Source organism: Canis lupus, chromosome 19, assembly GCF_048164855.1.
Source record: "Canis lupus baileyi chromosome 19, mCanLup2.hap1, whole genome shotgun sequence".
NCBI lineage: Eukaryota > Metazoa > Chordata > Mammalia > Carnivora > Canidae > Canis > Canis lupus.
The window spans coordinates 9,801,548-9,814,624 of record NC_132856.1 but is presented as its reverse complement, the minus strand read 5'-3'; the positions used below and the strand labels follow the sequence as shown (position 1 = coordinate 9,814,624).

Sequence of the window (13,077 nt, the reverse complement as noted above, 5' to 3'; positions counted from 1 at the left end):
CCTTAACAAACTCTTAGTTTCAGAGAAGCTATCCAGCAGTTTCTTCCGCAGTAACTCTGAATTTATTACAGAGTAAAGGAAACCGGAATATTGGATTCTCACATCTCCATCAGAGATCTGCCCAAGAAGTTGCTCATAGTATTGTTCAGCTGCTGACTCCAATGTGTAACCATCTGGAGAACATTCACAACTATTTTCAGGTCAGCAGCCTATCTTATCATTATAGAAATTTAGAAATTTCTGGGGCACCTGGGTGGCTTAGTTAAGTGTCTGACTCTTGATTTCTGATCTGGTCATGATCTCGTGGATCCTGGGATCGGGCCTGTGTAGGGCTCTGTGCTTGGCAGGAAATCTGTTTGAAGATTCTCTCCCTCTGCTCCTCCCCTAGCTCGCTTGCACTTGTGCGCTCTTTCTCAAATGAATAAATAAATCTTAAAAAAAAAATTTAGAAATTACTAAGTGAACAAGATATTTCATTTTTGACTGAGAAATATTGAAGGAAAATGAGGGCAATTGCCAAAACAACTCTCTTAAAAACATTTTTCCTTTTCAGTGCTTAGCTGCTGAAAATCAAGGTGTAGTTGATGGCCCAAGAACAAAAGTTGAGGAGTACCACATGATGTCGTCATGCTATCAGAGGCTGCTACAGATTTTTCATGGGCTTTTTGCTTGGTGAGTAAGTGGCAGATAGTAGGTAGAAATAATCAAGTATGCACTTGTTTTATTTGACAGTCACCAGGGCACTGAGGTAGAGAAAAGAAGAAAAGGGCTTCAAAAGTCTTCTGTATATATGGTACTTGGGAGTTGTTTTTGGAGTGTTTTTATCTGCATCATTTCATTTTATCTTGTACCCTCTGTGTCTTATATGACCACGATTAACTATTTGAAAATTAGGTGAATAGATATTGGCTAACCTGTAACAGATCTAGTCATCTGATTCTTAGCCAGCTTTGCTGGCAGCCTTTCTATAATAACATTGGAGGGACTGTTACTTAAGTTGTTACTGGGGCACCTGACTGGCTCGTGGTGGAGCATGAGACTCTTGATCTCAGGGCTGTGAGTTGGAGCCCAACATTGGGTGTATTCTCTAGATTACTTCAAAATAAAATCTAGGCAGCCCAGGTAGCTCAGTGGTTTAGTGCTGCCTCCAGCCCAGGGCCTGATCCTAGAGACCCAAGATCAAGTCCCACGTCAGGCTCCCTGCATGGACCTGTCTCCCTCGGCCTGTGTCTCTGCTTCTGTGTGTGTGTGTGTGTGTGTGTGTGTGTGTGTGTGTGTGTCATGAATAAATAAATAAAATCTTAAAAAAAAATCTTAAAAAAGAATGTTAACTGAACAATTTGTGGATAAATTCCAGGTTATATGTTAAAGAGCTGAATACATTTTGAGCTGGGATATTTAGAGATATTTTGTGGAAGCAATGGGACTTCATAGGGCCCTGACGGATAGATGGCCTTTTGGGAGGTAAAGAAAGGGGCTGGAAAAAAAGAAAAAAAGGGGGACTGGAAGGCACAGCATGAATGAAAGTAGAAATGAGGGAGAGGTGTCCCTTAAATGCTTATGTTCCTCAAGGCTGGGCCCTGGCTCCTCCTCCTGTTATACAGGTTTTCTGGGCAATCTCACCCAAGCTTAAATTTGTGCTGAAATTTATCTTCGGAGCTACTGGCATTTATATCCAGCTGCCTACTCAGCAGTTCCTTAGGTGTGTCCTTGACACTTCAGACACATCACATCCAAAATGGAATGTATCATCCTCACCGCTGCTCCTTCGGCTTTGCCAGTGGTATGTAAATGGTACCACCAGTGTCTGAGCCAGAAACCAGCAGTTCTTCTTTGTCCCTTTCTCTACCCACTACATTTTCTCTCTCCCACATCGGATCACCAAATCCTATTAATTTTATCTTTTAAATAACTTCTAAATAGCCTGTTCCTCTCCTGCTGCACTGCTTTGAGACTCCCCTCATTCCTTGCCTGGACTAGATTAGTTTTATAGTTTCCAGTTGCCCTCCCTCAGTCCTTTCTTCACACAGCAGTCAGTGGTCTTCCCAATGCAAAGTCAGTCTTATTCCATCCCAGTTTTGGTTCTAGTTGTCCTTAGATTTTTCTTGAGCTCAAACTTTTTACCTAGCTTCTAAGGCCTTTTGTTATCTCACACCTGCTCTTCCACTCATAGTCTTACATTCTGCCCTCCAGCTATGTTGAATTAATTTCAGTACTCTATATTGCTTTCACTGAAAGACTTTTCACACATCTTCATTCTTCTACCTGGATCTGCTTCTTGATCACCAGTTTTTTCTAACTTATCTCTGAGAACTGGATTTAAACTTCAACTCCTCAGGAGCATCTTCTCTGACCTGTAGGACAGGTAAGCCTCCTACCTACCCCTCTAACTCCCTGTTTTCTCCTAATACTCTGATATCTTCTTACAATAAGACTTACCACATTTTATTGTAATTACTTGTTCATCTGTCTTCTTTGCTAGACCATGAGCTTCATGGGAGCTACAACCAATCATTATTGTATCCCCAGTACTTAAAAACAGTGCCTGGCAAGAGATTTGATCAGACACCTCATCAAGGAGATACACAGATGGCAAATAAATACATGCAAAGATATTTAATAGTATTAGTTATTAAGGAATTCCAAGTTAAAATTACAGCATGGCTAAATCATGAAGAATTACCTGACCATATTGGTGAGGACATGGGACACTTGGAACTCTCATATGCTGCTGGTGGACATGTAAAATGGTGCACACACTTTTATTTTTTGTTTTTGTTTTTAAACATTTATTTATTTATTCATGAGAGACACACAGAGAGAGGCAGAAACAGGCAGAGAGAGAAGCAGACTCCATGCAGGAAGCCCCATGTGGGACTCGATTCCGAGATTCCAGGATCACGCCTGGAGCCAAAGGCAGACGCTCAACCACCGAGCCACCTAGGCATCCCGGTGCACACACTTTTGAAGCGGTTTACCATTTCCTTAAGAAGTTAAACATACACTTACCATACAACATAGCCATTCTGCTAGGTATTTACTCAGGAGAAATGAAAGTATATGTCTATACAAAATCTTATGCATGAATGTTTATAGCAGCTTTATTTGTAATAATCCCAAACTAGAAACAAATGTCTATCAACTAGTAAATGTATAAACAGATTTTCTTATGATGAAATACTATACACAGCAATATAGATGAAGAGAAGAATTATACTGAATAGAAAGCAAAATTGTATGAGTACATAGCATTTGATTCCACTTACACAGAACTCTAAGAAAAAAACATTTAACTTCATAGTGATGAAAACAGATCAGTGGCTGCCTATCACTGGGCAGAAAGATGGAGTGAAGGATGGATTTCAAAAGAATATAAGGAAACTCCTGGGCATAGTGGATATGTTCATTATTTCCATTGCAGTGATTATTTTGTGGGTTTATATTATGTCACCTGATCAAACTCATAAACATTTTAAATACATGCAGTTTGTATGCAGTTGTAGGTCAGTTCTATCTTAATAAAGCTGTTCCTCCCCAAAACCTGAGCTATAATAGGCCCTCAGAATATATCTATGGAAAGGCAGAACTACCACTGGTGATATGGAGATATTTCTATAGGAGTAGATAATCTAGGGATCCCTGGGTGGCGCAGCGGTTTGGCGCCTGCCTTTGGCCCAGGGCGCGATCCTGGAGACCCGGGATCGGATCCCACGTCGGGCTCCCGGTGCATGGAGCCTGCTTCTCCCTCTGCCTGTGTCTCTGCCTCTCTCTCTCTCTCTCTCTCTCTCTCTGTGACTATCATGAAGAAATAAATAAAATCTTTAAAAAAAAAAAAAAAAAAAGGAGTAGATAATCTAGGGGCTTAGATTGTGCTGGGCCTTGAAGGTCAGAAAAGTTTGAATGTTGTACAGAAAAGCAATTCTGGAGTTTTATAATTAGAGCCAAGGTATAATGAAATCAGTGTTTTAGGAAACTCTTTTTGACAACTGTGTGTAGGACAGATTGGAAAGGGATGAAAAAGACCAATCAAAAGGTGTCTCAGTGATCTACATATGTGATGATGATGATGATAATGATAATGATAAGGGCCTGGCTTAGAATGATGGCTTGAACTTGGGAAGGAAGGGACAGTAGGAACGATAATCTGAAGATAGAATGGTCGGAGTGTCTGGGTGGTTCAGTCGGTAAGTGTCTGTCTGTCTTCAGCTCAGGTCCTGCTACCTGGGTCCTGGGATTGAGCCCCACATCAGGCTCCCTGCTCAGTGGGGAGTCTGCTTCTCCTTCTCCCCCTGCTCATGCACTGTCTCTCTCTCTCAAATAAATAAATAAAAATCTTAAAAAAAAAAAAAAAGAATTATCAAGACTTATAGAAGAAGTAAGTTTTTTTTACTGAGAACTTTCTATGGAATTGATACTGATTTAACAATCAACGAAATTATTTCTGTTTTTTTTCTGGAGAGGAAGGCTGAGACTTCTCTAAAATGTAACAAATAAAAGATAGTTTTTTTCCCCTGAAAATAAACTTATGAGGACTGTTAGGTCCTTAAAGAAACACTGTTTCAGGTGCACTTCACCTTGTAGTGTGAGTCTCAGAGCTATAACTAAATTGGGTACCTGGGTACTTACAGTGCTCTAGTTCTCCTTTTTTCTCCATTGACTTACTGATGTTATAGCCTGGAGGCCAGGATCTTCAAATGCTGTCCAAGCAATTTTCCTATAAGTAAGCTCAATCATCTTACCCTGACTTTCCCTTAGGAATGGATTTTTTCAGCTTGAAAATTATAATTTATTGTACTCAGCCCTCGAGGTCCTTACCAACCGACTGAAGCAAGGAGAGCCTGACCAGTCCTTGGACGAATTGCTCAGGTGGGTCAGACTAAATATCCCAGAGTGTTGTCTCAAAAAATAAAATAAAATTAGCAAGAGGTATTGGAAATCACTTGGGTGTCTCTCTGTAGTTGTGAGGGAAATTGATGTTTTCAACTACTTTTCGTCAGTCATATGAGCTTTTTCATCTATGTATTTAGATAAATCCTGAAACATTAGAAACCATTGAACAAATCCTACTAAATCTTTGTGCATCCTGCATCCTGTAGTTGACCTTTTCAGGTAATGATATTGAAAACACTAGTGACCTCTAGTCAACTCTTGGTTATCCAGGAACCTACTCTGTCTCTCAGTAGGGTCAGATAATTAGGTAGCAGTAGTTACCACTGATTTCCCCCCAGTCTCAAAAGATTAGCCTACGCTGAGGGCAAGGCAGTAGAAGAGGGATGTGAGGAGGAGATCTAAGAGGCATGGCTCCCAGCCTCTATCCCAGCTTCAATCAGAGTGATTTCAACTTTCTCTCACTTCCTCTACACTGTCTCTGGGTCTGCAATCAATGCTTATCATCCCTACTTATAGGGCAAGCCTTTATTTACTTCATTTTAAATATAATGCTTTTAAATTTGTTTGACCTCCTTCCCATTATCAGTAAGAAGAGTACACCCTAGTTTTATTTCAACTACAATTTTGGATTATGACTCCCTATCTCCTATTATTTCAGTGCATTGAAAGCTGACCATATATGGTACACTTATTAAATGCACTTGTTTCTCTTATAATTTGCTTTCACTTGTCCTATAAACCTAGAATTTAAATTTTATTCTCATTTTGTTGCCTTAGGCCTTAGGAGCAAATAATTTGTCTAGGGTTGCTCATGTAAGCATGGCATGGACACCTATATGGATATCTTGGGGTACATGATCCCTTCAAGGCCAGCATTCCAGCCCTTGAGCTCTGTTCTGCCCTGGCTTGCTTCATACAAGGGTACAGTTCTCTTTCAGGGTCTTGAAAGAAGGTGGTCACAAAAGTACCTGAAAATGTGGAGGATTCTGATTAGATCAATAAATACACAAGTGAACTTGGACAATTTGTGAATTTAGACCTGTCTCTAATACTTATCTTTTTCTTTTTCTTTTTTTTTTTTTTCCTTTACAGCCAAAGCTTCAATTACTTGCAGAATTTCTCTCACAGTATTCCCAATTTCCAGTGTGCTCTTTATCTCATCAGACTTTTGATGGTCATTTTGGAGAAATCTACAGCTCCTACTCAGAAAAAAGAAAAAATTGGTGATGGGCCCAGATCTTTTTTTCTTCATGAATTGAATTAGTAACTCAAGCTTGTAAATTTAGGGCTTCCTAATAAGACCTTTTGTATTTATATGTAAAACCCCACATAACTGTGCATGTGCCCTCTTGCCATATTAAGAAGGATATTTTCCCAGAGGGAACTATAGCTGATCTCTGCTGATACTGCTTAGTTTGAGTTTGGTTAATTCATTTGGCTAGGTAATTTTCTGTTTGGCTTCTGTTTATTCATGTCTTTTTTTTTTTTTTTTTTTTTTAATCTGAGACATTTGACAAAAAGAGATACAAACTGCTAGATTAATAAAATGGGAGAAAGGAGAAATCAAGATTTGATTAAGTGTCAAGAAAGTCTGGGCTCCATTCTTGATCTTTATCTTTTGTCATAGCTCTTTGAATGCAACTGACTGATTATATATTCCAATTGGCAGCACACATAGAAATCAAGAAGAAAATGCAAAACAAACCTTTTATTACTTCCTGTTGATTAAAAGGGGAGGGGGCGTTTGGTGTGAATCTCTAAGATGGCCATGGCTTATTTGTCTGCCCAGGAGAAGCTAGATTGGTTTTCCTACTGCCCAGCAGTGTGTGTTCAGTTCATGTTTGTGTGTATGTCAGGACAGGGTGAAATGATGGGATGCATTGGGTCTTAGACAGATAGGTTTATCTCTGGTAGAAGGACCCAGTGGAGCAGGAACCCATGGCAGCCTTTTTCAAATTGTCAGCCAAGGAACTTCAGAATAAATATTAAAAAAATATAATCCTTTTGATCATTAGTCATCCCCCAAAAGCCTGAAAAACAAGAGTATAGTCAGTTTTCCATTTATGAGATGCATTTGTTTTGTTTCTTCAACAGCTTCGTTGGCCAAACAGTTCCTCTGTCGGGTGTGGCCAAGTGGGGAGAAAGAGAAGAGTAGCATTCCTACTGAACAGCTCCATACTTTGCTCAGGTGAGAGGCTCAGTTTCTTTCCATGAGCCAAACAGTCCATTTTGCCACTGTTGGGATCTCTTGCCTGGCCAAAGACTGAAAAATTGCCATGGTTGGGGGAACTTGAAAACAATGAAGTAGGTTTGAAATTAACAAAAGTTGTATCACTGTATTATACACCCGAAACTAATATATGTTAATTATGCTTGAATAGAAAAATAAAACAAGTTAATAAATGAACAGAATTTGGAACATGCGGATTGTAAGATCCTCTGGTTCTGTTTTATACTGTCAGCTAGTTCCTGACTAGCTGGAGGAAATGGAGGAGTCTCTGGTTGTATTTTGCTTTGTTAATCAGAATTAGGTAATTATTTGTTGCCTATTATATATTTAAGACATCCATTACTTCCGAAGTGTCTAACTATATTTCCAGTTGAAACATCATTTCCTTTATCTCCTGATAATTATTTAGAATCTTCATTTTATTAAAAATAAATGTCAGTAGGGGCGCCTGGGTGACACATTGGGTTTAGCATCTGCCTTCGGCTCAGGTCATGATCCCAGGGTCCTGGGATCAAGCCCTAAGTTGGGCTTCCTGCTCAGCTGGGAGTCTGCTTCTCCCTCTCCCTTTGCCCCTACCCCTACTCATGTGTGCATGCGTGCTGTCTCTCTCTCCCTCTTGGAGAGATGAGATTCTCTTCTCCCTCTCCATCTGCCCCTCTCCCTGCTTGCATGTGTATCCCTGCATGTGCTCTTTCTAAATAAGTAAATAAAATCATTTTACATAAAGAAAGAAAGGAAAAGAAAAGAAAAGAAAGAGCAAGCTAAGTACCTGGTAAGATCTTAAAAAAGAAATTTTGATTTAGGAATTCTGTAATATGTGTTTATACTCCTATTGCTCTCAATGCAGTGTTTACCTGGAGCATACAGACAGTGTTCTGAAGGCCATAGAGGAGATTGCTGGGGTTGGTGTCCCAGAACTGATTAATTCTCCTAAAGATGCATCTTCTTCGATGTTCCCTACCCTGACAAGGTAAGAGAGTTCTCTCCTCCAGTTTTTCCCCTGATTAGAATCACACTGTCCTATGTATGTAGTTTCCAGATAACTACCTTACCTTCATTTAATTTGGATACAGATGCTAGGTACAGTCATTCATTCAACACACAGAATGCCTACTGTGCATTCTTTCCAAGGGGCTCTCAGCCAACCCATGTAAAAGGATCTTTGTAAGGAATGAATTTTCAGTAGAGTCTTCAAAGATAGTGGATATTTAGTCACCGAACATCTCACGTTAGTACTTTCATCCTTTAAAGTGAGACTATCTAATATTTTAACCACCTTTAGAGTAAAGTGATAGTTGTATGTGATCATGTACATCTCAGTGGTTTTTTTCCTCATACAAAGTTTATAGCACTTTCATATTGTTTATGTCATTCAGTCCTTTCAGTGATTCTGTGAGGTAAGTATCATTATCCTTGATGTACTAATGAGGAAAATAAGCGTTAGAGAGGGAACCTATTCAAACTTACACAGAGAATAAGTATGGAACTAGGAACTTGAACTTGGATCTTCTGACCACTACCTCACGCTCCTTCCATGCCACCACACCGCCTCCCTTTATAAAGTTAATTCCATTGTTTGACAGGCCATCTTCAGGGGCTCCTTTGTGAATCCTTTCCATTCCCCCATCCTTTTACAGTGGACCCTAGTGAAAGGCAATTCAGAGAGGTAGGGAAGGAAATGACTTTTGGTGCCTTGGCTTCTTCCTAGGAAGTTCTTTCTAACCAGTTATTGTTATGTGAGCATGCATGTTTTCCCCTCTTCTAGGCAATCCTTTGTCATTTTCTTCCGTGTGATGATGGCTGAACTAGAGAAGACAGTAAAGGGTCTTCAGGCTGGCACAGCAGCAGACTCACAACAGGTGGGTCAGATACTCCCACCACAAGAGGTAGACCTGGTTACTAAGAAGCTGCTGCATCTTCTAGTTCTTAGGTCCAGGGTTTCTTCTAAGCTATTGCCCTTGAGTTAGAGAGATCCAGGATTCTTCTTCAGAGAGTTCCTGGCTTAATTTCCTTTCCTTCCAGTTTGAGGGAGGATTAGGTATATTGCAGAGGCTTTTTCCTACCTGGAAGTTACTGAAAAAGAGTCTTTAGAAACTCTCTATAAAGCACCATAGGTAGGCCTCAGAACCATCTTGTGGGTGCACTAGTAACATCTCTTTGAGAGAATAATTGGCTTAAATTAATCTCTGAATAGCTGTGTAATCCAAAACCCATGGATTAGTGGAAATACAGTAAGAGAAGTACTTGGCTGGTTCCAAAGTGCCTGTATATTTCTTTGCCTCCAGATTCATGAAGAAAAGCTCCTCTACTGGAACATGGCTGTTCGAGACTTCAGTATCCTCATCAACCTCATAAAGGTGAGTGTGCAGGCTCCTTGACCCACCTCATTAGTTAACTACCGAAACTGAAATCAAGAAGGGTCCTGGAAGAAAAAAAAAAAAAAGAAGGGTCCTGGCTTCCAAAATGGACTCTCACTGTTTCCCCACCCTTCCTTGGGGATCTGTTATCACCTGTATTCTTCCCTTGTCCCTCCCTACCCATCCTGAATAATCCCTTCTTTTCACCATTGGCAATGTCTTTTCCTTTCTCTTTCTTCCTCCTTCCCTGTCTGTGCTACAGTACTATTTAATAGCTCTCACCTTGTCTTGGATCCTCTGTGGCCTGAGGACACTCTCACTGTCACCTTCTTCCAACCCTGAATGTCTTCTTTATCCCTCAGACACACTCTGTGTTCTCACCCACTCCATGATTTTGCTAACCTATTCTCCCAGCTCTGAATGTCATTCTCTCCTTTCCACCTCTCATCCACCTTTCTTAAGGCTTCACATCAAGATTTGGACTTATACAATGCCATCTTCTTAATATCCTGAGTTAGAATCAATTTCTTTCTTTTAACGCTTTTTTTATTTTTAAAATATTTATTTATTTATTCATTCATGAGAGACACACAGAGAGAGAGAGGCAGAGACACAGGCAGAGGGAGAAGCAGGCTCCAGGCAGGGAGCCCGACGTGGGACTTGATCCTGGGTCTCCAGGGTCACACCCTGGGCTGAAGGAGGCGCTAAACCACTGAGCCATCCAGGCTGCCCTAGAATCAATTTCTTAATCTTTGCTTCCCTGTTCCTGTCAGTAATGGAGATGACTATTCTGTTTCATAATTAATGTAACTGTTGACATGCCGTCTTCATTTTAGAATTCTCTACAACATCCAGAGCTGTGCTTTACACAATGAGGAAGAGGCTGGGGGTGCTCAGAGGAGCAGACCTGATGGGGAAGAGGCTGGGGTGCTCAGAGGAGCAGACCTCAGCTGTGGTTTTTTGTCTTTTGTGTCTCCAGGTGTTTGATAGTCGTCCTGTTCTGCATGTATGTTTGAAGGTAAGTGATTGACCTGGCCCTTGTTAGTATTTATTCTTCCTGTGGATCTCTCTAGAGGCCTCAGTTGAAAAGAGTTGTTTAATACTTTGCCCACAAGCCAGAGTTTTCAGAATCTGTCCTAACAGGTGGTAGTTTAGAAAAGACAGTGGATACTTTTTCCCACACTAATTGGATTACTGGAGAAGCTAATTTTCCTATAAGTTTGAAAACTTTTGGTCTGAGTCTTAGAACTAGAGGAGTGGCTTCAGGATTGCTGACTTCAGGAGCAATAGTCACTCCTTGCCATTCCTTCCCAGGCAACAGGGAGGAGGGAATGGTGGGTGATTCCTCTTTTTTTATTTTATTTTATTTTATTTTATTTTATTTTATTTATTTTATTTTATTTTATTTTATTTTATTTATTTATTTATTATTTATTTATTTATTTTTTAAAATTTATTTGAGAGAGAGCGCATGCCTCTCTCAGGGCATAAGGGCAGATGGACAGGAAGAGAGATCTTAAGCAGGCTCCACAGCCAGCATAGAGCCCAACACAGGGCTTGATCTCATGATCCTGAGTTCATGACCTGAGCTGAAATCAATAGTTGGACACTTAACCAACTATGCCACTCTGAACTCCTCTCCCAAGGGGAGAGCCCAGATTAGCCCTAGATTTAATGATGGGTTAGGAGCTAGGAAATGTTATGAGGAAAATATGTCTTCCCTGCTCCTTATGGTTTCTTCGAAGTGGATGGCACAATATTCTTGTTATTCCCTAGATCCTCTCTTCCTCTTTACTCTGCCCTGGACCCAGGGCGGGAGATGGGTGAGTGATTTATCTGATTGGTAAATTTGGCAGATGGTTATGTGCTTCCTCAGCCCTACACAATTTTTTCCTTTTGAGAGTAAGTGGTTCTTAGGCAGCTGAGATCCCCCTCTGTTTTATATGCCTTCAGTCTTACACTGGGCAAGGCCTCTGCCTATTGGCTCTGTCTAGGATAGATAAGTTTGCCTAACTCTGAGGCTTAGTTAGCAGGCCCATTTAGTTTTTGCATTAAACTTACATGCTCCAAATTAACCTTTTGGACTCTTCCCAGTTTATTTTTTAAAAATAAGAAAATAAAACCCCTGGGCTAGGTGATGCTATGCTACCTCAGGCAGGGGCCCTTCACGTGGAAGACCTCAAGAGAGGTCATCACCATGTGTCTCTTCTCTTCTTCAGTACGGGCGCCTCTTTGTGGAAGCATTTCTGAAGCAGTGTATGCCGCTCCTAGACTTCAGTTTTAGAAAACACCGGGTAAGAACTGAGAGCACAGAAGAAAGATGTGTTCCATACAGTTACTCAGAAGATACGTGCATGGTGGCTCCTGGACTGGGAATGGGGATAGTTCCTTTACCCAGGTTCTGGGCCACAGTTCTACTTGGGCTCCTTTGGTCTGCTTCAGTTTATCACCAGAGATTCCATATTGGACTGAATATTCCAAAGTAGGCTAAACTTCAAACCCACTCTGATTAAATCCACCTTTTTACTTCTACTCTAGATTTGAGGGTGGTTACTCCTTTTAGCTTGATTTTATTGTGTTACTGCACTCCCAGGACTCATGTATCAGTGTGTCATTTGCTTATTCCTTTGCACTTATCTAGATCTACCCTCAGGAATAATAATAATCTCATTTGTGTCATAAACTCTTTGCTGTTGTAATGGATAGTCTTTTTTTTTTTTTAACATGCAGACCTTTTTTTTTCATTTTTTTTTTTTTAAGATTTTATTCATTTGAGAGAGAGACAGAAAGTATGAGCAGGGGGAAAAGGCAGGGGGAGAGGGAGAGAGACAAGCAGACTTCCCGCTGAGTGGGGAGCCTGGTGCGGGGCTCGATCTCAGCACTCTGAGATCATGACCTGAGCCGAAGTCAGACTGAGCCACACAGGCACCCCTGTAATGGGTAGTCTTGAGAGGTTTTATTTGGCCAAGTGAGATCCAGGGTTATAGTAGTGAAATAAGGATAGTAACAAAGATAATGATTTGTTACACATATTTAGCAAGCTTGCAAGACACTCTCATAGTATTTGGTTGGTTCCTCATAACCTAGAAAGAGAAAGGGGAGGACAGCTAGTTAGCTCTGGCTTCAAGGGCCAAATTGAGATGACCAACACACAACTGGAACCTGTGTAGTTTATCCTCTTTGCAGCCCTTGGTTGCATCTAAAATGAAAGGGGAGCATTTAATATGGCATTTATTATTGTGTTGGTTGTAGGAAGATGTTCTGAGCTTACTGGAAACCTTCCAATTGAATACAAGGCTGCTTCATCACCTGTGTGGGCATTCCAAGGTAAGAAGGAAAGCAAGTCACATCATGGTATCAGGCTGTCTGTTGGCTTAATCTGCAGTGTGATTGGGAGATCCACAGGCTCCAGTTCCTTCTTCCTTTTTTAGCCTTCTTGAGTCTATTTTTGAAACTGTGTCTGTCCAAAGGCAGTTTAATTCATAGCGGTCAGATCCCTAGTTGCTAGTTGAAATTGGGCAGTCATGTAGATAAGAGTTTCTGCATCTGAAGTTTGACTCAAACTCCATAGCACTCTTTCCTTTAGAAGCTTCTCTTTAG

The 13,077-nt window shown here is 40.7% G+C and overlaps 1 protein-coding gene across 7 annotated transcripts in view; it reads left to right on the top strand.

Annotated features, from left to right (window-relative positions):
* FANCD2 (FA complementation group D2) overlaps positions 1-13,077 on the top strand; it is a 57,455-nt gene that overhangs the window by 39,815 nt on the left and 4,563 nt on the right. For all 7 annotated transcript variants that reach the window (XM_072785167.1, XM_072785161.1, XM_072785166.1 and 4 more), the window contains exons 31-41: positions 72-200; positions 554-672; positions 4,756-4,866; positions 5,983-6,113; positions 6,985-7,078; positions 7,968-8,090; positions 8,886-8,979; positions 9,406-9,477; positions 10,457-10,495; positions 11,697-11,771; positions 12,730-12,804. In XM_072785167.1, coding sequence (XP_072641268.1) covers positions 72-200; positions 554-672; positions 4,756-4,866; positions 5,983-6,113; positions 6,985-7,078; positions 7,968-8,090; positions 8,886-8,979; positions 9,406-9,477; positions 10,457-10,495; positions 11,697-11,771; positions 12,730-12,804 — 1,062 coding nt within the window. The remainder of the gene's footprint in view (positions 1-71; positions 201-553; positions 673-4,755; positions 4,867-5,982; positions 6,114-6,984; positions 7,079-7,967; positions 8,091-8,885; positions 8,980-9,405; positions 9,478-10,456; positions 10,496-11,696; positions 11,772-12,729; positions 12,805-13,077) is intronic.